The sequence below is a fragment of the Nerophis ophidion genome, linkage group LG08 (genome assembly GCF_033978795.1).
Source record: "Nerophis ophidion isolate RoL-2023_Sa linkage group LG08, RoL_Noph_v1.0, whole genome shotgun sequence".
In the NCBI taxonomy this organism is placed as follows: domain Eukaryota; kingdom Metazoa; phylum Chordata; class Actinopteri; order Syngnathiformes; family Syngnathidae; genus Nerophis; species Nerophis ophidion.
Genome location: NC_084618.1, coordinates 2,999,084 through 3,025,666, shown reverse-complemented (window position 1 = coordinate 3,025,666; position 26,583 = coordinate 2,999,084). Strand labels below are relative to the sequence as shown.

The following is a 26,583-nucleotide window of genomic DNA, read 5'->3' as shown; positions in this document are numbered from 1 at the left end:
GAGTTAATCCCGAGCATACCGTCAGAGTCCGGGATAAAAACATGTTCTTTAGAGGGTTGAAGGTCAGCGTGTTATTGGCACACCCTCGCCTGACCACCCCCCCCCCGGCCCCCGGATTATGGTCACCAGAGTAATCTGCTGGTGCGTACCGGAGTCCTCGCTGTCGTAGCTCGCCTTGCTGCTGCCGCTGCAGAGCTGGAGATCCAGCTGAGGGTTGGAGCCGGTGCAGGGGTTGGAGCTCTCCTGCAGTATCACCGGCGTCCCCCGGGGGTCAGCGTAGAGCAGCAGCAGGGGCTGATAATGGCCTTTGATACAGCGGGACACCACGTCCTTCCACTTAGGGCCGATCTGGACACACACACACACACACACACACACACACACACACACACACACACACACACACAAATTAGGCAAAGTAAAAGGTCCATACGGAGAGAGAGAGAGCGCGTTGGACTGACTGCCAAAAGCCGAAGGTCAAACATGTCCTATACATGCTGCAGTGTGTCCATTTTGATATCACGTGGCGATACTTTCTCATTACGGCGGCACATATCCTCTACGTGACTCACTGCTAGGACGCCAGCCAACATCCAAACGACCTTAACACATAATCAGTTGCAGCCAAAAGAACAAGTAAATGTGCACACACACACACACACACACACACACACACACTGACACACACTCACCTCTTTGACTTGGGCATCGTCGAAGTACATCCATTTGCGTATCTTGGTCTGGAAGAAGAAGGTGGAGTAGTGCTTGCCGTAGTAGCACACCATGCCCACCAAGTAGAGCTCTGCCTGGCGAGCCCGCTCCTCTGTCACACGGTAGAACAACTACGCCGAGGGAGGGAGGAGAGCAGCGTGGAGGGAGGGAGGGAAGGAGGGAAGGAGGGATGCGGGGAGGAGAGGGAGAGGTGTGAGACAAACCCCTTCACATCTTTATTTTACTCCTGTATGCACTCATTATTTCTATCTACCCACCTATCTAACTATCTACCGAGCGACTGACGACATACCTACCTATCTTCCTACCGACCCACCAACCAACGTTCTACATACCGACCGAGCAACCGACCGACCGACCGACGACTTACCGACCGACGACATACCTACCTACAGACCTTCCTACCTACTTACCGACAGACCGAGGGACAACCTACCTACCTACCGACTCACCAACTAGCTACCTACCTACCGACCGACAACTTACCTACCTACCTATATACCTACTGATCAACCGACGACCTACCTACCTACCAATCGACCAAACGACAACCTACCTACCTACCTACCATGAATTGATTAAAGTGGACCCCGACTTAAACAAGTTGAAAAACAACTTCAAAAAGGTGAAAAACCTATCGGGGTGTTACCATTTAGTGGTCAATTGTACGGAATATGCACTGAACTGTGCAAACTACTAATAAAAGTTTTAATCAATCAAACTTACCGACTGACCTACCTAACTACTTACCGACCGACGACCTACCTACCGACCAACCGACAACCTACCTACCTATCTACCAACTGACGACCTACCTACCTACCTACCTATCTACCAACCTATCTACCTACTGAACGACTGACGACCTTTGATTGATTGATTGATTAAAACTTTTATTAGTAGTTTGCACAGTACAGTACATATTCCGTACAATTGACCACTAAATGGTAACACCACTATAAGTTTTTCAACTTGTTTAAGTCGGGGTCCACGTTAATCTATTCTATTTACCTACCGACTGACCGACCGACAACCTACCTACCAACCAACCGACCGACCGACCGACCGACCGACGACCTATCTACCTACCGACTGAAACCTACCTACCTATCTACCTCCCGACGACCTACCTTTACCATGAATTGATTAACGTGGACCCCGACTTGAACAAGTTGAAAAACTTATTGGGGTGTTACCATTTAGTGGTCAATTGTACGGAATATGTACTGAACTGTGCAATCTACTAATAAAAGTTTCAACAAACCTACCTACCTATCTACCTACCTACTTTCTGTCTGTCTATCTATCTAAATACTGTACCTACCTACCTACCTACCTACCTACCTATCTACCTACTGACCAACTGACGACCTACCTACCGACCGACCGACCGACCTACCTACCATGAATTGATTAAAGTGGACCCCGACTTAAACAAGTTGAAAAACAACTTTAAAAAGGTGAAAAACTTATAGGGGTGTTACCATTCGGTGGTCAATTGTACAGAATATGTACTGAACTGTGCAATCTACTAATAAAAGTTTTAATCAATCAAACTTACCGACTGACCTACCTAACTACTTACCGATTGACCGACGGACGACCTACCTACCGACTAACCGACCGACGACCTACCTACCGACCAACCGACAACCTAACTACCTATCTACCAACCGACCGACGACCCTACCTACTTACCTACCTACCTATCGACCTACTGAACGACTGACGACCTTTGATTGATTGATTGATACTTTTATTGGTAGATTGCACAGTACAGTACATATTCCGTACAATTGACCACTAAATGGTAACACCCCAATAAGTTTTTCAACTTGTTTAAGTCGGGGTCCACGTTAATCTATTCTATTTACCTACCGACTGAGCGACCAACTAGCTACCTACCTATCGACCGACAACTTACCTACCTACCTATCTACCTACTGACCAACCGACGACCTACCTACCTACCAATCGACCAAACGACAACCTACTGACCGACCGACCCACCAACCTACCTACCATGAATTGATTAAAGTGGACCCCGACTTAAACAAGTTGAAAAACAACTTCAAAAAGGTGAACAACTTATTGGGGTGTTACCATTTAGTGGTCAATTGTACAGAATATGTACTGAACTGTGCAATCTACTAATAAAAGTTTTAATCAATCAAACTTACCGACTGACCTACCTAACTACTTACCGATTGACCGACGGACGACCTACCTACCGACTAACCGACCGACAACCTACCTACCGACCTACCTACTTACTTACCGACCGACCTATCTACCTACTGAAAAACCGACGACCTATCTACCAACTGACAACCTACCTACAGACCGACCGATAGACGACCTATCTACCTACCGACCGAAACCTACCTACCTATCTACCTACCGACGACCTACCTTTACCATGAATTGATTAACGTGGACCCCGACTTAAACAAGTTGAAAAACTTATTGAGGTGTTACCATTTAGTGGTCAATTGTACGGAATATGTACTGTACTGTGCAATCTACTAATAAAAGTTTCAAAAAACCTACCTACCTATCTACCTACCTACTTTCTGTCTGTCTGTCTATCTATCTAAATACTGTACCTACCTACCTACCTACCTACCTACATATCTACCTACATATCTATCTACTAGATCTTCTCTTTATTTTAGGCTGTACTTTTTTGCTGCAGCTGTTACATATACTGTAATGTTGTACATAGTAATTGAGATGTGTTATATGTTGTACATATTATATCATAATATAATATCTATCCATTTTCTACTGCTTGTCCCTTACAGTGTTGCGTGGACCTCAATGAAGATTAGATGACAACAAGCGGGGACAAGGCGAAATCACAAGGCCCCCAGCCCATTCCGTCTTGTACTGTGCGTCCTGGACCTGCTTTGCATAATATATGTGACCACTCCTTTTAGAGGCGGCCTCAGTGATGTTGACTATGGAACTCTGAATAAAAAGAGGGACGCGGGAGCTGAACCTTAGAGCGTAGGTCGAGACTGTGACCAAGTGTTCAGCGCTGTGCTTTCTCCTCATGAGCTAAATTGAACTTTGTCTCAGCTTGGTTCCTTGCTTCTTGTCTGATTAATAGTTATAATCAGTGTTTGAACCTGACAGTCATTGCGAAGGTAGGAAGTGTCCCAATACTTTATTTTTTCCCCCCTCCTCCCGCTATATCTAATATTAGAAATGAAGCCAATTCCGCGGATGGTTTGAGCGTGAAAAAAACAAAAAACGCCGAGCCCGTACCCAGCGAAGCGAGCACATTGTTACGTTTAAGAGGCAGGAAGCGAGTAATTATCCAAATTGTTATCTATTATCGCAAAGGGGCTAATCACGGCGGCTCTAAGAGCGAAAGAGACGGCGGGCGGATGGATGTGAAACGGCGGCCGACACAAAAGCAACAAAGCGCATTACGACCCCCGATTTGTATCCCGCCACCGGCTTCATCTGGGGAGGGGAAAGGAGCGGCGGCACGCGGAGGAGGAATGGCGGGAGGATGGGTTGCGGGGGTGGGGGGGGACCTAACCTGGAATCAGGTCCAAAAAAGTCAGTGGCGTGAGGGAGGTAAAAAAAGTTGTTTGTTGCCGTGACAACGGCAGCCCCTCCTCCCCTGACATGCTGTCCTTAGTCTAGCGAGGATTCATCAGGGGGGGTGCTAACAGCCGCCCTGTCCTCCATGTCAAGGTCACTTCCTTCCGAGACCTTTCCTCCTGTCGGGTCCTTCAGGGGGCAGAGGACGACCTTTTTGGTATTCAGAGCGTTTCCTTCCAACTTGTCAACACTCGAAGGCACAGGTGTCACGCTCAAGGCCCGGAGGACGGGTCTGGACCGCCGCACCGGTTCATGTGGTCCTTGGTCAATAAAACACCCGCCGAGTGTAACAGCTGAGCACACAAGTTGGACATACCGTATTTCCTTGAATTGCCGCCGGGTATATAGCCTGCCTAAAATTACTGCCGGGTCAAACTCGTTTCGCTAAATATTATTTTAGTTAGCGCATATCTAGAATTTCCGCCAGGTCAAACTCGTTTCGCAAAATAATTAGCATATGCCTAGAATTTCCGCCGGATCAAACTCGTCACGTCACGAGTGACACTTCACCTGTCATCATTTTCAAAACGGAGGAGACTGATTTCAATCATTTGAAATCGCATAAAGGGAAGAAGATTAAGAGCTATTCAGTAGGATTGAAGGTCCAAGCTATTGAATATGCTAAAAAGAACAGTAAGCAGCTATGTTTTATTTATATACCGTAGCTGCGTGTGTCAAATATGAGTCATTAAATGACTCCCGCCTCCTGGTGGTAGAGGGCGCTAGTGATCCTTCTTGCGACTACTCGGCTGCAGAAGAAGTGACAACAAGCAGCGATCGTTTATTTTTTCCTCTCGCTTGCACTTTTAACATGGAGGATTGCATATCTAAAATTAAACCGTTTTCTAAACTGGACTTTCAATGGAAGCAGGAGGTAATAAAGGAAGATCTCAATCGAGACAGAGAGACTTTTAAAACTGAAGAAAGATAAGGAAGACTTCTATAAACAAGTTATCAATCAATCAATCAATCAATGTTTACTTACATAGCCCTGAATCACTAGTGTCTCAAAGGGCTGCACAAACCACAACATAAACCACTACGACATCCTCGGTAGGCAGAAGGAGCTGCGCATGGACTTCATTTATAAGTAAAGGTAAGACCATAATAACTTTTTTTAATTAAATATGCTTTTCATGATGGTATCCTTACATCACACTCAGATTTATAAGCGCAGGCCTACATTTACCGCATGCCTATAGTAAGTGCCGGAGTGAGAAGAGGTTTTAAATTAATTAGCGCCTCTGCGGAAATTCAAGGAACTACGATTACCAGCGGAATTATTCATTACTTATCGTGTTAAGCAATGTCAGCTAAGATGTATCCGAGAGCCAGATGCAGTCATCAAAAGAGCCACATCTGGCTCTAGGGCCATAGGTTCCCTACCCCTGCGCTACAGAAAAGCGCTATATAAATATAATTCACTTCACTCCCACTGCCCTGTCTTTTTTTTCTTTTTCTAGTACTTCACTCTAACTTTCCTCATCCACAAATCTTTTATCCTCGCTCAAATTAATGGGGAAATCGTCGCTTTCTCGGTCCGAATCGCTCTGGCTGCTGGTGGCCATGATTGTAAACAATGTTCAGATGTGAGAAGCTCCACAACCCGTGACGTCACGTGCACATCGTCTGCTACTTCCGCTACAGGCAAGGCTTTTTTATTAGCGACCAAAAGTTGCCAACTTTATCGTCGATGTTCTCTACTAAATCCTTTCAGCAAAAATATGGCAATATCGCAAAATGATGAAGTATGACACATAGAATGGAGCTGCTATCCCCGTTTGAATAAGAACATCTCATTTCAGTAGGCCTGTAAAGATGGCGGTCATAGCAGGACACTTTTCAGTCAGGGGTGTGCGTCTTAAGCAAATATGCACCGTTGCAAAACGCCCCAAAAAGTCATAAAGTGGAGCCGCTGTCCAAAGTGTGAACACGATGCAAACGCCAACTTACGTCGCCCAGGCGCAGGCAGGTCCCCAGGCTGTGGATGACGTCCTCGGCCAGGTCGGAGTGGTCGGAGTCCCACACCAGCCCGATGGAGACGATCTCCGGCGAGTTCATCAGCACGCGGCGGATACGCAACACCTCGCCACAGTTGCTCTGGGGTGGGAGGAAAAAAACAAAGGAACAGTCTGAGGTCAGTAAGTGTGTGGGGGGGGGGGGGGGGGGGGGCGACCCCGAAAGTGAATAATTGGTAGAAAATGGATGGACGGATGTTGTCTGTCTATCTGTGTTGGCCCTGCGATGAAGAACTAGAACCCTAGAACAGCCCATTAGCTAGAACTAGTATGCAAATACAGTGGGGCAAAAAAGTATTTAGTCAGCCAGCGATTGTGCAAGTTCTCCCACTTCAAATGATGACAGAGGTCTGTCATTTTCATCAAAGGTACACTTCAACTGTGAGAGACAGAATCCGGGAATTCACATTGTAGGAATTTTAAAGAATTTATTGGTGGAAAATAAATATTTGGTCAATAAGAAAAATTCAATTAAATACTCTGTAATATAACTTTTGTTGGCAATAACAGAGGTCAAACGACTACTATGGGTCTTTACCAGTTTTGCACTCACAGTATCTGGTATTTTGGCCCATTCCTCAATGTATATCTTCTCCAGAGCATTGATGTTTTAGGGCTGTCGCCGAGCAACACAGACTTTCAACTCCCTCCACAGATTTTCTATGGGGTTGAGGTCTGGAGACTGGCTAGGCCACTCCAGGACTTTCAAATGCTTCTTACGGAGCCACTCCTTCGTTGCCCGGGTGGTGTGTTTTGGATCATTGTCATGCTGGAAGACCCAGCCACGTTTCATCTTCAAAGCTCTCACTGATGGAAGGAGGTTTTGGCTCCAAATCTCAGGATACATGGCCCCATCCATTCTTTCCTTAACACGGATCAATCGTCCTGTCCCCTTAGCAGAAAAACAGCCCCAAAGCATGATGTTTCCACCCCCATGCTTCACAGTAGGTATGGTGTTCTTGGGATGCAACTCAGTATTCTGTATATACATACATACATATATATACATACATATATATACATACATACATACATATATATACATACATACATACATATATGTACATACATACATACATATATATACATACATACATATATATACATACATACATACATACATATACATACATACATACATATATGTACATACATACATACATACATATATATACATACATACATACATATATATACATACATACATATATGTACATACATACATATATATACATACATACATACATATATGTACATACATACATACATATGTATACATACATACATATATATACATACATACATACATACATACATATACATACATACATACATATATGTACATACATACATATATGTACATACATACATACATATATATATATATATACATACATACATACATATATGTACATACATACATACATACATATATATACATACATACATACATATATATACATACATACATATATGTACATACATACATATATATACATACATACATACATACATATATATACATACATACATATATATACATACATACATATATGTACATACATACATACATATATATATATACATACATACATACATGTACATACATACATACATACATATATATACATACATACATATATGTACATACATTCATATATATACATACATACATACATACATGTACATACATACATACATGTACATACATACATACATACATACATATATATATACATACATACATATATATACATACATACATACATATATGTACATACATACATACATATATATACATACATACATACATACATGTACATACATACATACATATATGTACATACATACATACATACATATATATACATACATACATACATATATGTACATACATACATACATATATATACATACATACATACATATATGTACATACATACATACATATATATATACATACATACATACATATATATACATACATACATATATATATACATACATACATACATATATATACATACATACATACATATATGTACATACATACATACATATATATATACATACATACATACATATATGTACATACATACATACATACATACCCGGGCGCGGCACCGCTGCTGCTCACTACTCCCCTCACCTCCCAGGGGGTGAACAAGGGTGATGTGTCAAATGCAGAGGACAAATTTGTGTGACATTCATTCCCACTTTAATTACATTTTTGCACAATTGCAGACGTCCAATTTCGTGGGACCGGAATGAGGAGAAGGCTTTTCCAGTTCTAGTGAGTTTGGTGCGGAAAAAACCTCCCGGTGACCTCGGACCTATCAGCAGGTGGTCACGCGTCCCCATAATTGGACCCGGGAGACGCGCAGGTAGGACGCCACAGGAAGAGACTTGTTTGTCCCTCGGGGCCTTCTGATGAGTTCAGGACTGCATGTACCGGATCCTTTGAGTCATGACCTACCGCAGAGCACACACACACACACGCACACACACACACACACACACGCAAACACACACACTGGCAAAGCTGGCTCGGAAACAGCCTGAGAACTCCCTGCCGACTGGCGGACTTTGCCAAAAACGGCAATCCTCCCACACACGCAAACACACACACACACGCGTACACACACACACGCGCAATCACACACACACACACACACACACGCAAACACACACACACACACACACACGCGTACACACACACACGCGCAATCACACACACAAACACACACACACACACGCAAACACACACACACACACACACACACACACGCAATCACACACACACACACACGCAAACACACACACACACACACACACACACACGCAAACACACACACACACACACACACACGCAATCACACACACACACACACACACGCAAACACACACACACACACACACACACACACGCAAACACACACACACACACACGCAATCACACACACACACACACACACACACGCAAACACACACACACACACACACACACACGCAAACACACACACACACACACACACACGCAAACACACACACACACACACACGCACACACACACACGCAATCACACACACACACACACACACACACACACACGCAAACACACACACACACACACACACACACACGCAATCACACACACACACACACGCAATCACACACACACACACACACACACGCAAACACATACACACACACACACACACACACACGCAAACACACACACACACACACACACACACGCAAACACACACACACACACACACACACACGCAAACACACACACACACACACGCAATCACACACACACACACACACACACACACACACACACACACACACACACACACACACGCAAACACACACACACACACACACACACACACACACACACGCGTACGCACACACTGGCAAAGCTGGCTCGGAAACAGCCTGAGAACTCCCTGCCGACTGGCGGACTTTGCCAAAAACGGCAATCCTCCCACACACACACACACACACACACACACACACACACACACACACATATGCACCACAGCACTCCCTGGACTCTCCCTTTGAGGAGCCGTGCCAGGGTCTCGGGGGGGTCCACAAAAAAAAGGGGGGGTCCACAAAAGCAGCAAGTCTCCCAAAGTCATCATTCATGAAACAATGGCTTGGTTAAGGCAAAGTGCTGCATGTTTATCCCGATGCAACACTTTGTGTGTGTTGGCGCGGAGGCAGCGTGGACCTTTTCCAGCCAGTTATGTAACACCACCGGCAGTCGGATGAAGGTGGAGCTTTGCAGAATACTGATCATGGAAACTTTTCTCCACCTATTAAGCACCGCAGTGAGGAGATTTAATCATTGGAGAGCACTTGGTTCTCACACTTTTTTTTCCACCTCAGAAAAAAACATGGCTCTTCAAGTACCACCATGTCAAGGGAATTATGTTTATATAGCGCTTTTCTCTACTGACTCAAAGCGCTCTGTTAGATTTAAAGCAGTGTGGGGTAGCACTGGGAGCGGGTGGGTAAAGTGTCTTGCCCAAGGACACAACGGCAGTGACTAGGACGGCGGAGGCGGGGATCGAACCTGGAACCCTCAAGTTGCTGGCACGGCCACTCTACCAACCGCCCGCTATAATCCAGAGTCGAGACCCTGGATGGACCGCTCGTCGGGACCCAGGATGGACCGCTCGCCTGTATCGGTTGGGGACATCTCTACGCTGCTGATCCGCTTGAGATGGTTTCCTGTGGACGGGACTCTCACTGCTGTGTTGGAGCCACTATGGATTGAACTTTCACAGTATCATGTTAGACCCGCTCCACATCCATTGCTTTCGGTCCCCTAGAGGGGGGGGGTTGCCCACATCTGAGGTCCTCTCCAAGGTTTCTCATAGTCAGCATTGTCACTGGCGTCCCACTGGATGTGAATTCTCCCTGCCCACTGGGTGTGAGTTTTCCTTGCCCTTTTGTGGGTTCTTCCGAGGATGTTGTAGTCGGAATGATTTGTGCAGCCCTTTGAGACATTTGTGATTTGGGGCTATATAAATAAACATTGATTGATTGATTGAATAATGACCAGCATTAAAATTCAGTAGCGAAGCAGGCGTAAGTATTCATGAAAAACACGGCTTGAGGTTTTAATTACGAGTATATGTATTATTTACGGCCCCTGTAACATGACACACAGTTTGAACAGTAACACTGGCTTTTTCAATATAGGAAAATAAAAGACTGTACTTTAATGAAGTGATTTTTTTTGTCAACCTTGATGGGGGGAATGTGTGGTTGGGTGGACGGGGTTTGGTGGTGTATATTGTAGCGTCCCGAAAGAGTTAGTGCTGCAAGGGGTTCTGGGTATGTTGTGTTACGGTGCGGATGTTCTTTTGAACATTGGTGTGGGGAGTGGTGGGGTGGCGGAGTTGGGGGGTGCGGGATTTTGTGGTAGCAGGGTGGTGTGTATTATAGCATCCTGAAAGAGTTAGTGCTGCAAGGGGTTCTGGGTATTTGTTCTGTTGTGTTTATGTTGTGTTACAGTGCGGGTGTTCTCTCAAACATTGGGGTGGGGTTGAGGTGGGCGGAGTTAGGAGGGGAAAGGTTTGGTGCTAGCGGTGGGGGTGTATATTGTAGCGTCCCAAAAGAGTTAGTGCTGCAAGGGGTTCTGGGTGTGTTGCGTTACGGTGCGGATGTTCTCTTGAACATTGGTGTGGGGAGTGGTGGGGTGGCGGAGTTGGGGGGACGGGATTTTGTGGTAGCAGGGTGGTGTATATTATAGCATCCTGAAAGAGTTAGTGCTGCAATGGGTTCTGGGTATTTGTTCTGTTGTGTTTATGTTGTGTTACAGTGCGGGTGTTCTCTCAAACATTGGGGTGGGGTTGAGGTGGGCGGAGTTAGGGGGAAAAGGTTTGGTGGTAGCAGGGGGTGTGTATTATAGCATCCTAAAAGAGTTAGTGCTGCAAGGGGTTCTGGGTATTTGTTCTGTTGTGTTTATGTTGTGTTACGGTGCGGATATACTCTCGAACATTGGGGTGGGGGTTGTTGAGGTGGGCGGTGTTGGGTGGACGGGGTTTGGTGGTAGCAGCGGTGGGGGTGTATATTGTAGCGTCCCGAAAGAGTTAGTGCTGCAAGGGTTTCTGGGTATGTTGTGTCACGGTGCGGATGTTCTCTTGAAGATTGGTGTGGGGAGTGGTGGAGTGGCGGGGTGGGGGGGCGGGATTTTGTGGTAGCAGGGTGGTGTGTATTATAGCATCCTAAAAGAGTTAGTGCTGCAAGGGGTTCTGGGTATTTGTTCTGTTGTGTTTATGTTGTGTTACAGTGCGGGTGTTTTCTCAAACATTGGGGTGGGGTTGAGGTGGGCGGAGTTAGGGGGGAAAGGTTTGGTGGTAGCGGGGGGTGTATATTGTAGTGTTCCAAAAGTGTTAGTGCTGCAAGGGGTTCTGGGTATTTGTTCTGTTGTGTTTATGTTGTGCTACAGTGCGGATGATCCCTCAAATATTGGGGTGGGGGGGATTCCAGGGGGGCGAGGTTTGGTGGTAACGGGGGTGTGTATATTGTAGCGTCTCGAAAACGTTAGTGCTGCAACGGGTTCTGGGTATTTGTTCTGTTGTGTTTATGTTGTGTTACAGTGCGGATGTTCTCTCGAACATTGGGGTGGTGGTGGTGGGGGGATGTCGAGGTGGGCGGATTTTGGGGGACGGGGATTGGGATCTGTGGTAGTGGGGGGGGGGGGGGGGGTTGTATATTGTAGCGTTCCGGAAGAGTTAGTGCTGCAAGGTGTTCTGGGTATTAGTTATGTTGTGTTAATGTTGTGTCAGGATGCGGATGTTCTCTTGAACATTGGGGCGGGCGGAGTTGCGGGGGCGGAGTTTGGTGGTAGCGGGGGGGGGTGTATATTGTAGCGTCCCGAAAGAGTTAGTGCTGCAAGGGGTTCTGGGTATTTGTTCTGTTGTGTTTATGTTGTGTTACAGTGCGGATATTCTCTGAAACATTGGGGTGGGGGTTGTTGGGGTGGGTGGAGTTGGGGGCGTGGGGTTTGGTGGTAGCGGGGGCGTTGTATATTGTAGTGTTCCAAAAGAGTTAGTGCTGCAAGGGGTTCTGGGTATTTGTTCTGTTGTGTTTATGTTGTGCTACAGTGCGGATGATCCCTCAAATACTGGGTTGGGGGGGAATTTCAGGGGGGCGAGGTTTGGTGGTAACGGGGGTGTGTATATTGTAGCGTCTCGAAAGAGTTAGTGCTGCAACGGGTTCTGGGTATTTGTTCTGTTGTGTTTATGTTGTGTCACAGTGCAGATGTTCTCTTGAACATTGGGGTGGTGGTGGTGGTGGGATGTCGAGGTGGGCGGTTTTTGGGGGACGGAGATTGGGATCTGTGGTAGCGGGGGGATTGTATATTGTAGCTTCCCGAAAGAGTTAGTGCTGCAAGGTGTTCTGGGTATTTGTAATGTTGTGTTAATGTTGTGTCAGGATGCGGATGTTCTCTTGAACATTGGGGTGGGCGGAGTTGCGGGGGCGGAGTTTGGTGGCAGCGGGGGGGGGGGGGTGTATATTGTAGCGTCCCGAAAGAGTTAGTGCTGCAAGGGGTTCTGGGTATTTGTTCTGTTGTGTTTATGTTGTGTTACAGTGCGGATATTCTCTCCAACATTGGGGTGGGGGTTGTTGAGGTGGGTGGAGATGGGGGGGCGGAGTTTGGTGGCAGCGGGGGGGGGGGGTGTATATTGTAGCGTCCCGAAAGAGTTAGTGCTGCAAGGGGTTCTGGGTATTTGTTCTGTTGTGTTTATGTTGTGTTACAGTGCGGATATTCTCTCCAACATTGGGGTGGGGGTTGTTGAGGTGGGTGGAGATGGGGGGGCGGGGTTTGGTGGTAGCGGGGAGGAGGTGTATATTGTAGCGTCCTGAAAAAGTTAGTGCTGCAAGGGGTCCTGGGTATTTGTTCTGTTGTGTTTATGTTGTGTTACAGTGCGGATATTCTCTCAAACATTGGGGTGGGGGTTGTTGAGGTGGGTGGAGTTGGGGGGAGGGCGAGGTTTGGTGGTAGCGGAGAGGGGGTGTATATTGTAGCGTCCCGATAGAGTTAGTGCTGCAAGGGGTTCTGGGTATTTGTCCTGTTGTGTTTATGTTGTGTTACGGTGCGGATGTTCTCCCGAGATGTGTTTATCATTCTTGTTTGGTGTGGGTTCACAGTGTGGCGCATGTTTATAACAGTGTTAAAGTTGTTTACACGACCACCCTCAGTGTGACCTGTATGGCTGTTGACCAAGTATGCATGGCATTCAAATTCGGGAGAATGGTTTCCCCGGGAGATTTTCGGGAGGGGCGCTAAAATTTGGGAGTCTCCCGGGAAAATCAGGAGGTTTGGCAATACTATTCTAGAACATACTCAGGAGCGCCAATGATGACTTTTCCCAAGGGGTGTCCTTAGTGCAACCCGGTCGGTGGCCACTTTTTTTCTTTCATTGGCCCCTGGCGTGTTGTCAAAATGAAATGAATTCATTTTTAATGAGATGTGTTACAAAAATGGAACGATTTGAGAAGTGGGGACAACCCCACACCATAATTCCTCCTCCACCAAATGTTACACTTAGCACAAAGCAGCCCGAAATGTAGCGTTCTCCTGGCAACCTCCAGACCCAGACTGGTCCATCAGATTGCCAGATGCTAAAGTGTGACTCATCAGTCCAGTGGCGATGTGCTTTACACTGCATCCCACAATTTGCATTGGACTTGGTGATTTATGGCTTAGATTCAGCTGCCCGGCCATGGAAACCCATTCCATGAAGCTCTCTGCGTGCTGTACGTGGGCTAATTGGAAGGTCACATGAAGTTTGGAGCTCTTTAGCAACGGACCGTGCAGAAAGTCTTTGCACTATGCGCTTCAGCATCCGCTAACCCCTCTCTGTCAGTTTACGTGGCCTACCACTTGGTGGCTGAGTTGCTGTTGTTCCCAAACTTTTCACTTTTCTTATGATAACGGTGACATTGGAATAATTAGGAGCGAGGAAATTTCATGACTGGATTTGTTGCACAGGTGGCATCCTGTGACAGTTGCACGCTGGAAATCAGACAATAGAAACAGTCTCCATGCCTAAGTGCTTGATTTGATACACCGGGCCAAGTGAGTAGAACAACTGCTTCTCATCATTTGGATGGGCAGCCAAATACTTTAGGCAATATAGTATATATTTTTCGGACTATAAGGCGCACTTATAATCCTTTTTTTTTTCTCCTTGTGGTGTTAACCTGCATGCATGTCGTTCAACTAGCACAGATGTGTCCAAAGTGCAGCCCAGGGGCCATTTGTGGCCCGCAGCTCATTTTTTTAACGGCCGGAGGCACATTGCAAAAATACTATTACCCCCCCAAATAACGTTAAAAAAAGTGGACTAAAAGAGCAAACAGTTGAAATTTACCGTGTTTTTCGGACTATAAAAATGTTCTCAAAAAAAAATCGACAGTGCGCCTTTGGTGAAATTTGGTGGAGGAGGAATTATGGTGTGGGGTTGGTTTTTTCTTCAGGAGTTGGGCTTGGCCACTTAGTTCCAGTGAAAAGGAACTTGGAAGGCTCCAGGATAACAAAACATTTTTTACAATTCCATATATATATGGAATTGTATATATACATATATATATACATTGTCAAAAGTATTTGGCCACCTGCCTTGACTCACATACGAACTTGAAGTGCCATCCCATGGAATTGTAAAAAATGTTTTGGTATCCTGGAGCATTCCAAGTTCCTTTTCACTGGAACTAAGTGGCCAAACCCAACTCCTGAAGAAAAAACCAACCCCACAACATAATTCCTCCTCCACCAAATTTCACCAAAGGCGCACTGTCGATTTTTTTTGAGAGAGTTTTTGTAGTCCAAAAAACACGGTAAATTTCACCTGTTTACTCTTTTAGTTATTTATATATATATATATATCTGCGATTAGGTGGTGACTTGTATAAAAGACACCTGTCCACAGCCTCAAACAGTCAGACTCCAAACTCCACTATGGCCAAGACCAAAGAGCTGTCGAAGGACACCAGGAAAATAATTGTAGACCTGCACCAGACCGGGAAGAGTGAATTTACAATAGGCAAGCAGCTTGGTGCGAAAAAATAAACTCTGGGAGCAATTATCAGAAAATGGAAGACATACAAGACCACCAATAATTTCCCTCAATCTGGGGCTCCACGCAAGATCTCATCCCGGGGGTCAAAATTATCATGAGAACGGTGAGCAAAAATCCCAGGAGCACACGGGCGGACCTGGTGAATGACCTGCAGAGAGCTGGGACCAAAGTAACAAAGGTTACCATCAGTAACACGCTACGCCGACAGGGAATCAAATCCTGCAGTGCTAGACGTGTCCCCCAGCTTAAGCCAATGCATATCTGGGCCCGTCTGAAGTCTGCCAGAGAGCACATGGATGATACAGCAGAGGATTGGGAGAATGTCATGTGGTCAGATGAAACCAGAATAGAACTTTTTGGTATGAACTCAACTCGTCGTGTTTGGGAAGAAGAATACTGAGTTGCATCCCAAGAACACCATACCTACTGTGAAGCATGGGGGTGGAAACATCATGCTTTGGGGCTGTTTTTCTGCTAAGGGGAAAGTACGATTGATCCGTGTTAAGGAAAGAATGAATGGGGCCATGTATCGTGAGATTTTGAGCCAAAACCTCCTTCCATCAGTGAGAGCTTTGAAGATGAAACGTGTCTGGGTCTTCCAGCATGTCAATGATCCCAAACACGCCGCCCAGGCAACGAAGGAGTGGCTCCGTAAGAAGCATTTGAAAGTCCTGGAGTGGCCTAGCAAGACTCCAGACCTCAAACCCATAGAAAATCTGTGGAGGGAGTTGAAAGTCTGTGTTGCTCAGCGACAGCCCCAAAACATCACTGCTCTGGAGAAAATATACATTGAGGAATGGGCTAAAATACCAGCTACTGTGTGTGCAAACCTGGTAAAGACCCATAGTAATCGTTTGACCTCTGTTATTGCCAACAAAGGTTATATTACAGAGTATTGAGTTGAATTTTTGTTATTGACCAAATACTTATTTTCCACCATAAATTACAAATAAATTATTTAAAATTCCTACAATGTGAATTCCTGGATTTTTTTTTCACATTCTGTCTCTCACAGTTGAAGTGTACCTATGATGAAAATTACAGACCTCTGTCATCATTTGAAGTGGGAGAACTTGCACAATCGCTGGCTGACTAAATACTTTTTTGCCCCACTGTTACATGTGTGTGTGTGCATATATATATATATATATATATATATATATATATACTTATCAGAACTAAAAAAAACCAACCAAGTCCTGCCTGCTTTTTCTCGCTCATTTTTGCTTAGTAGGCATTTTATAAATATATATATTTATGGTCTACTTGTGTGCTGATTTTAAATCAATGCCGTCATGATTTATTGACCTATTCAAGGCTGTATTTAGCCAACCTCAAAATAATCCACTCTGCAACTTTTTTTTTTTTTTTAAATATTGCATGCATTGCAATTTTTCCCCCATTTTTGACAAAAAGCCCATAAAACATAAAAGTGACAAAAACACACATCAATAGCTATATATGAAGATGTTGAACTATTTCAAACGTGCGCTGATTTAGGACACTTTTTTACGAGCAGGTCCCTTTTGGGTCCTGAGAGCGAGTGTGTATACTTAAACGGGTTTGTTATAATGTTTTTTTGTTATTTTCTGTTAGTTTTGGACTCTCTCAGTTCCTGTTTTTTGTGCACCCTTGAGTTTGTTTTGAGTTACCATGGTTGCTTATTTTTTTTCCACCTGTCTCTGATTGGTGTTCGGGACGCTCACCTGTCTCCCGAGCACTAATCAGAGGCATCTAGTCTATGCTAAGTGGTTAGCTTAGCTTCGAGTGCAATCGGTACGTTGTTCCGTCGGCTTGTTTTCTGTACATTTTCGAGAATAAATCATGTCCCTACCTGCACGTCCTGTCGGGAGTGGTCCGTCTGCATCCTGGGGGAACAAACCCTGCAGTGACAGGGTTATACTTGTATAGCGCTTTTCTACCTTCAAGGTTCTCTAAGCGCTTTTCCACATTCACCCATTCACACACACATTCACAAACTGATGCCGGGAGCCGTCAGGCAAGGCCCTAACCAACATCAGGAGCAAGGGTGGCGTGTGAGATCGACAGGCGGATCGGTGCGGCGTCTTCAGTAATGCGAACGCTGTATCGATCCGTCGTGGAAGAAGATGGATGGATGGATTATTTAAGCCTGCCTTTGCCAGTCAGTCGGTCTGGCTTCTTTGTTTGCGACATGCAACCCTTTACATGAGTATTGCTTGTATTGAGTCCATGCTAAGTGGCAGCCTCAGCTTCGAGTGCGATCGGCACGTTGTTTTCTTGTTTTTTGTACCTCTTTGATTTTCGAATAACTCATGTTCCTACTTGCACATCCTGTCCGGAGTGGTCTGTCTGCAGCCCGGGGGAATGAGCCCCCACGCGTAGCAGGATTTTACTTGTATAGCGCTTTTCTCCCATCAAGGTACTCGAAGCGCTTTGACACTATTTCCACATTCACCCATTCACACACCCATGGCGGGAGCTGCCATGCAAGGCCCTAACCAACATCAGGAGCAAGGGTGAAGTGTGAGATCGACAGGCGGATCGGTGCGGCGTCTTCAGTAATGCGAACGCTGTATCGATCTGTTGTGGAAGAAGATGGATGAATTGATGGATGGATTATTTAAGCCTGCCTTTGCCAGTCAGTCGGTCTGGCTTCTTTGTTTGCTACATGCAACACGTTACGTGAGTATTGATTGTCTCGAGTCTATGCTAAGTGGTAACCTCAGCTTCGAGTGCGATCGGCACGTTGTTCCGTGGGCTTGTTTTCTGTTTTTTGTACCTCTTTTGATTTGAGAATAAATCATGTTCCTACCTGCACGTCTTGTCCGGAGTGGTCCGTCTGCATCCCGGGGGAACAAACCACCACACGTAGCAGGATTATACAAACCCCATTTCCATATGAGTTGGGAAATTATGTTCGATGTAAATATAAACAGAATACAATCATTTGGAAATCATTTTCAACCCATATTCAGTTGAATATGCTACAAAGACAACATATTTGATGTTCAAACTGTTTGTTGCTGCAAATAATCATTAACTTTAGAATTTGATGCCAGCAACACGTGACAAAGACGTGGGGAAAGGTGGCAATAAATACTGATAAAGTTGAGGAATGCTCATCAAACACTTATTTGGAACATCCCACAGGTGTGCAGGCTAATTGGGAACAGGTGGGTGCCATGATTGGGTATAAAAACAGCTTCCATGAAATGCTAAGTAATTCACAAACAAGGATGGGGCGAGGTTTTAGAACAACATTTCTCAACGAGCTATTGCAAGGAATTTAGGGATTTTACCATCTACGGTCCGTAAAATCATCAAAAGGTTCAGAGAATCTGGAGAAATCACTGCACATAAGCCATGATATTACAGACCTTTGATCCCTCAGGCGGTACTGCATCAAAAACTGACATCAGTGTGTATAGGATATCACCACATGGGCTCAGGAACACTTCATTAAAACCACTGTCAGTAACTACAGTTGGTCGCTACATCTGTAAGTGCAAGTTAAAACTCTACTATGCAAAGAAAAACCCATTTATCAACAACACCCGGAAATGTCGCCGGCTTCGCTGGGCCCGAGCTCATCTAAGATGGACTGATGCAAAGTGGTAAAGTGTTCTGTGGTCTGACTAGTCCACATTTCAAATTATATTTGGAAACTGTGGACGTGGTGTCCTCCAGAACAAAGAGGAAAATAACCATCTGGATTGTTATAGGCACAAAGTGTAAAAGCCAGCATGTGTGATGGTATGGGGGTGCATTAGTGCCCAAGGCATGGGTAACTTACACATGTGTGAAGGCACCATTAATGCTGAATGGTCCATACAGGTTTTGGAGCAACATTTGTTGACATCCAAGCAACGTTATCATGGACGCCCCTGCTTATTTCAGCAAGACAATGCCAAGCCACGTGTTACAACAGCGTGGCTTCGTACTAAAAGAGTGCGGGTACTTTCCTGGCCCGCCTGCAGTCCAGACATGTCTCCCATCGAAAATGTGTGGCGCATTATGAAGCATAAAATACAACAGCGGAGACCCCGGACTGTTGAAGGACTAAATCTCTTAATAAAACAAGGATGGGGAAAAAAAAAATCCACTTTTAAAGCTTCAACAATTAGTTTCCTCAGTTCCCAAACGTTTATTGAGTGTTGTTAAAAGAAAATATGATGTAACACAGTGGTGAACATGCCCTTTCCCAACTACTTTGGCACGTGTTGCAACTATGAAATTTTAAGTTAATTATTATTTGCAAAAAAAAAAAAAAGTTTATGAGTTTACACAGCAAATATCTTGTCTTTGTAGTGCAAGGGTGCCCATTACGTCGATCGCGAGCTACCAGTCGACCGCGGGGGGTGTGTCAGTCGATCTCCAGCCAGGCTTTTAAAAAAAATAGACCTAAAAATGAGTGATCATCAATCTTCACCAAGACGTCACTTAAATGACATTCACGGTACCGGAGGGTCTTGTGAGATGACGCTGGCTGCTGCAAGATCATTATTATGAAAATATGACCGAGAGGAAGGCCAGAAACACTTTTTATTTCAACAGACTCTCGCGCCGTACCTTCCGTCAAAACTCTAAAGGCCGACTGCACATTTCCTATCTTCACAATAAAAGCCCTGCTTCATGCTGCCTGCGCTAACAAAATACAGAGTCTCGGAAAACTGGCGTGCACAAGCGATCCCTCAGAAAGCTGGCGTGCACATCACTTGTGCACGCCAGCTTTCCGAGACTCTTATTTTGTTAGCGCAGGCAGCATGAAGCAGGGCTTTTATTGTGAAGATAGGAAATGTGCAGTCGGCCTTTAGAGTTTTGACAGAAGGGACGGCGCGAAAGTCTGTTGAAATAAAAAGTGTTTCTCGCCTTCCTCTCTGTCATTTTTCCCTAATAATGAACTGGCAGCAGCCAGCGTCATCTCACAAGACCCTCGGGTGCCGTGAATGTCAATCAAGCAAGCTACGGAATTTGCCGCCAATGTTTTTCTTGTAAAGTGTATGGAAGCTGGATGAATTAGATGCCAAAAACCAACCACTTTCATGTGGTATTGTACAGAAAGGACAACTTTTTTTCTCCTCCATTTGAAAATGTGGGCGTTATCATCATTACTGTCTGATTCCAATCAATGCAAGTCATCAGAATCAGGTAATACACCAACTTATATTCTTGTCTTTGTGAAAGAAAGACATCTATATGTGTTACACATGCTTGTATTATCATTAAACACATTTAACTTGTTTACAAAAATGTCTCTTTCATAAATAAATAAATATAAATGATATATATAAATGAGGTAGATCCCCTCGAGTTGGTCAATTGAAAAGTAGCTCGCCTGCAGAAAAAGTATGGGCACCCCTGGTGTAGCATATTCAACTGAATATGGCTTGAAAAGGATTTGCAAATCATTGTATTCCGTTTATATTTACATCTAACACAATTCCCCAACTCATATGGAAACAGGGTTTGTGCTTGCATAGATCAAAGCGCTTTGAGACTATTTCCACATTCACACACCAATGGAGGGAGCCGCCCTGCAAGGCCCTAACCAACATCAGGAGCAAGGGTGAAGTATCTCGCTCAAGGACGTGACGAAGTCGGTTGAAGGCGGGGATTGAACCAGGAACCCTCAGGCTGCCACGCCGTCCCCCTTATAGTCAGTGTTCAGCTTGCAGAAGTGTGGAAAGCATCAATGAATAGACGGCAAAGTGTGTCTGTCTTTGGAGAAAGAGCCTGCTGGAGCGGCTCTAAAGAGGCCCAGAGAGGAGCCTCTTTGTGGGCACACTTTGGCAGCGGCGTGCGGAGGCCTGATGCCAGGATGGATCTACCCGTTTTACACAGGCGGCAACACAACACACAGCAACCTTCCTTTCGCTCGTCCTTATTCTCCCTCCCTCCTGACGCCATGCCTGTCCACCTTCCAAAACCCAGCTTTTTATTTATGCAAAGTGTTGCACCCGTGCTCCCTACAACACGGCTGCCCGCTTTACCGAAAAAAAAAAATGCTTACGGTTCAAGAAAGCGTCGGAGGAAAGTGAGGTGAAATGCAAATAAGCCGCCGCTGATTATGTAAAGCGCCGCATGTAAAGAAAGCAGACGCCATAAAGCCATCTGTGATTATCTTACATAATGGCCGCAATTATTGTTTCATCCATGTTAGGAACTCTTTTGTCTGAATACAGACGTGTGGTGTGTACATAAAAAAATGTTGCTGGTGGTAGAGTGTGTGCGTTCTTTTATTTCCACCCTTCTGGAGACGTCAACAGGGAAAAGTAGCTTCTATATGAGGAGGTGTGAACAAGTTAGGACATAAATCACCGGTCCCGATACGGAAAACCACTGCATTTAATACTACAGTTCCGGACAGGCTAACCTCCAACCGCTCCCAGTCTGTGGAACGCTCTCCCTGACCACCTGAGGGCACCACAGACGGTGATGCTTTGAAAAAAGGCTTGAAAACCCCTTTAAAAAAAAAAAAAAAAAGCCTGTCATGATTCGTGGTCCAGAGCATGTTTAGTTTTGTTATATTCTGTTAGTTTTGGACTTCTTTAGTTACCTTGTTTGTTTTGTCACTATGGTTACTTATGATTTTCACCTGCCTCTGTTTTTTGGGACACACCTGTGTCTAATCAAGAGACAATATTTAAGCCTGCTTTTTTTTGGAATCACTCGTCCTGGCTTCCTTGTTTGCGGTGAGCAACAGTCACCTATTCCTGTCTCGACACTGTGCTAAGTTGTTGCCTTGTTTGTTTCTGTCTGTTTGGTACGGTGTATTATTTATTCAATCAGTGACAAAAAAAAAAACAAGGGAGTGCAACCAGGAACTAAAGAAGTCCAAAACTAACAGAACATAACTAAACTAAACATGCTCTGGACTACAAATCAAGACAAAGCCTTTTTTTTTTTTAGATATACACATACTTGTTTTAGCTATTAGGCTGTTCTATTTTATTTCTTTATTTAATTTTATTAAATAAATAATTTTTTTATTTTTTTAATACACTGTAGCACTTTGAGGTTGTTTGCTAAATGTAAAGTGTCTTTTTACAAATAAAATCTATTATTATTATTATTAGAGTCTGTGAACATTGCTCCAAAGTCAGGATTTTTAGTTAATTTAATGTGCTTACAAAAGCAAAGGCAGCAATATATGATAAAACGAGACGGCAGCTTAAGAACGACTTCCCTATTCACCCCCAAAAAAACCCGCCAGGTGAACAGCTGATTTTACGACTTCCGGTGCTGACGTAAGACAACCCACATTGCATACAAATACACTACTGTACTAAGTACTATAGTGGCCATTAACAGTTAGCTTCTACAGCTGGGTTGCCCAAAGTGCAGCACAGGGGCCGTCTGTGGTCCGGGACTCCTTTGTTATCGGCCTTAAGCACATTAGAAAAAAATAATAGATATCTCCTGTGCACCCCTGGTGGTGAAATCTATCAAAGTGAGGGTAGTCCCAAAAAGGAAGGATTTTTCAAATTGACTATGTGTGGCTTTTAAAAGTGCTCCCCCTGTGGTCAACATATGAAATAACAAGTGTGTGTAAAAATTAGAAGTGCTCCCCCTCTGGCCAACATATGAAATAACAAGTGTTTGTAAGAAATTGAAATGTACCCCCTTTGGCCAAAATTAATTAGAAATAAATAAATAAATATGTATATAGAGACGTGCTGTAATAACTTAAATCAAATAATGAAGAATAAAAAACAATTATAAAAAAATAAATATACCCAAATTTCTCACGTGTTGACTTTTTTCTTATAAAATTAGGAACAATTTGTCATATTCTTTCTGTTTCTGTAATATTGCAATATTTTCTCGTAAAATTCTTACTTCAAATGATGACTTTTTAATGCAAAATGGTGACATTTGTCATGTCAAAATTCTGACTTTTATCACGATATTGCCAATGCTTTTGTTGTTTTGCAAAATAGTGACATTTTTAGAAGAAAATGATTGTTCATAATTTTGCAGAGTAAAAGTACGATTATTTTTTATAATATTGCCAAAATGTTTACGTTTTCTTATAAAATTGTGTTTTTTGTCAAGTAAAATTGCGACTCTTTTCATAAAAATTGTCAACATTTTAAGCTTTTCTTGTAAAATTCCAACTGTTACTTAATAAAATTCCAACTTTTATCATAATATTGCTCAAATGTTCCGTTTTTCTTGTAAAATCTCGACTTGCGTTGAGTAAAATTACGACTTTTATTATAACACTGCCAAAATTCAAAGTTTTTCTTGTGAAATTGTGACCTTTTTCTTGTGAAATTCCAACTCAATTTTCACAACAAACTTTTTTTACATTTGCATAGTATGTATATATTATTAATGTTGTAAATACACATCTTTATATATCTAGGAAGGCTGGTCCTAAAGAGGTAGGCATTTTTCTCAGGTGTCAAGAAGCTAAGAAATACACGAATGTGTGTGTGTGTGTGTGTGTGTGTGTGTGTAGTCTTACAGGACAGTTGCGGAGGTCTCCCATGTTGCTGGCGTTGCGCAGAAGTTCCCCAAACATGTCCGGCGTAGCCTTTTCTCTGACCTCAAGCATCCTCACTGCCTGGTTACTGCAGCAGAAAACACACACACAAGTTTTAAACCACACTCCAAGTTAGTTTTTTGCCTCATCCCTCACTTAAAGTGTGAATATTACACTACAGTCAGAAATAGCAAGAGATGATACAGTATTATGCTCCCGGGTGGTTGTTGACCGATTATCATGCTTTAAATAAACAGCATTCACTTATATGACCAAATGCAAACAACCTTCCCTAGTCATGGTGCAAAAAAAAAAAACTGAACCAACAAAAAATGCCACCAGACATGGTCACACATAACTCAATATAACACAATTTGTGTCGACCCATCATAAAATAAAATAAAAATTAAAAACACAACATGATGGGAAAAATACAAAACATCAATCAATCAATCAAAGTTTATTTATACAACCCTAAATCACAAGTGTCTCAAAGGGCTGCACAAGCCACAACAGTAGAAATAAAAAGTATCGACGCTGACTCCAATCGTCAAACCAGGAATCAGAATCAGGTCTAATTGTTAGCTGCCCAAAGAGTCACACCACTAATTATTACCAATATCGACCAACACACAGCGCCCCCTAGCACCCATTCCCAGGTATTAACCCCATCCAGACCCTTCCCTGAATGGGTGACTTCCGTATTTCATCGACCTGCACCGACGGCTACCTGGACACGTGCGCTTCCTCTGGTGCGTTAACTTGAGCGCACGTGTGTGTGAGTGTTTGTGTGTGTGTGTGTGTGTGTTTTCTTACCACAGGGATGTGGTGGAGATGTAGTGCACCATCTGAATGAAGGGCAGCGGGTCCGACGTGGCTCCACAGCTGTTGCAAACACACTGCAAGCACACACCCGCGCGTCACATCCAGTACATTCACTTATATAAGTGTGTGTGTGTGTGTGTGTGTGTGTGTGTGTGTGTGTGTGTGTGTGTGTGTGTGTGTGTGTGTGTTCTTGTATTTGACCCTTCTTGAGACATCAGCAAGGAAAAGTAGCTTCTATATGAGGAGGTGTGAACAAGTTAGGACATAAATTATGGTCCCAATACGGAACACCATTGCATTTAATAGAGAGATAAATACTAGAGTCTGTGAACATTGCTCCAGAGTTGAGATTTTTTTGGTTGATTTAATGTGAATACAAAAGTAAACATTGACAGGTGCAAAGACAGCAATATATGGAAAACCATTGCATCTAATAGAGAATGTCTCATTTGCACCCCTGGTGGTGAAATCTATCAAAATTGACTGTGGGTCGCTTTTAAAAGTGCCCCCCCTCTGGTCAACATATGAAATAACAAGTTCCCCTTTGGCCGAAATTAATTTTTTTTTAAATAAATAAAAAATGTATATAGAGACATACTGTAATAATTTGAAGTAAATAATGAAGAATAAAAAACAACTACAAACAAAAAAATGAGCTAAAAGCTTACCTTTTTTATATTTGCATAGTATGTATATATTATTAATGTTGTAAATACACATCTTTATATATCTAGAAAGGCTGCTCCTAAAGAGGTAGGCATTTTTCTCAGGTCTCAAGAAGGCCAGAAATACAAGAATGCGTGTGTGTGTGTGTGTGTGTGTGTGTGTGTGTGTGTGTGTGTGTGTGTGTGTGTGTGTGTGTGTGTTCTAGTATGTCTACCCTTGAGACATAAACCAGGAAAAGGAAAAGTATTTTCCATATGAGGACAGCCTCTGGTCAACATATGAAATAACAAGTGTGTGTAATAACTTGAAGTAAATATTGAAGATTCAAAACCAATTACAAACAAAAAAATCAACAATAACTAAAAGTATTAACCAAAAGCTTACCTTTTTTTATATTTGCATGGTATGTATATATTATTAATGTTGTAAATACACATCTTTATATATCTAGAAAGGCTGGTCCTGAAGAGGTAGGCATTTTTCTCAGGTCTCAAAAGGCCAGAAATACAAGAATGTGTGTGTGTGTGTGTGTGTGTGTGTGTGTGTGTGTGTGTGTGTGTGTGTGTGTGTGTGTGTGTGTGTGTGTGTGTGTGTGTGTTCCAGTATGTCTACCCTTGAGACATAAACCAGGAAAAGGAAAAGT

The 26,583-nt window shown here is 43.7% G+C and overlaps 1 protein-coding gene across 3 annotated transcripts in view; it reads right to left on the bottom strand.

The window, feature by feature from the left end:
* The window catches only part of usp54b (ubiquitin specific peptidase 54b), a 160,691-nt gene that overhangs the window by 48,743 nt on the left and 85,365 nt on the right, over window positions 1-26,583 (bottom strand). For all 3 annotated transcript variants that reach the window (XR_009807721.1, XM_061907485.1, XM_061907486.1), the window contains exons 6-10: window positions 25,266-25,348; window positions 24,432-24,537; window positions 6,301-6,447; window positions 693-842; window positions 150-348 (exon numbers count right to left, since the gene is read on the bottom strand). Coding sequence is in view for 2 of the 3 variants with exons in the window: in XM_061907485.1 (XP_061763469.1) it covers window positions 150-348; window positions 693-842; window positions 6,301-6,447; window positions 24,432-24,537; window positions 25,266-25,348 (685 nt within the window). In the remaining variant the exon portion in view is untranslated. The remainder of the gene's footprint in view (window positions 1-149; window positions 349-692; window positions 843-6,300; window positions 6,448-24,431; window positions 24,538-25,265; window positions 25,349-26,583) is intronic.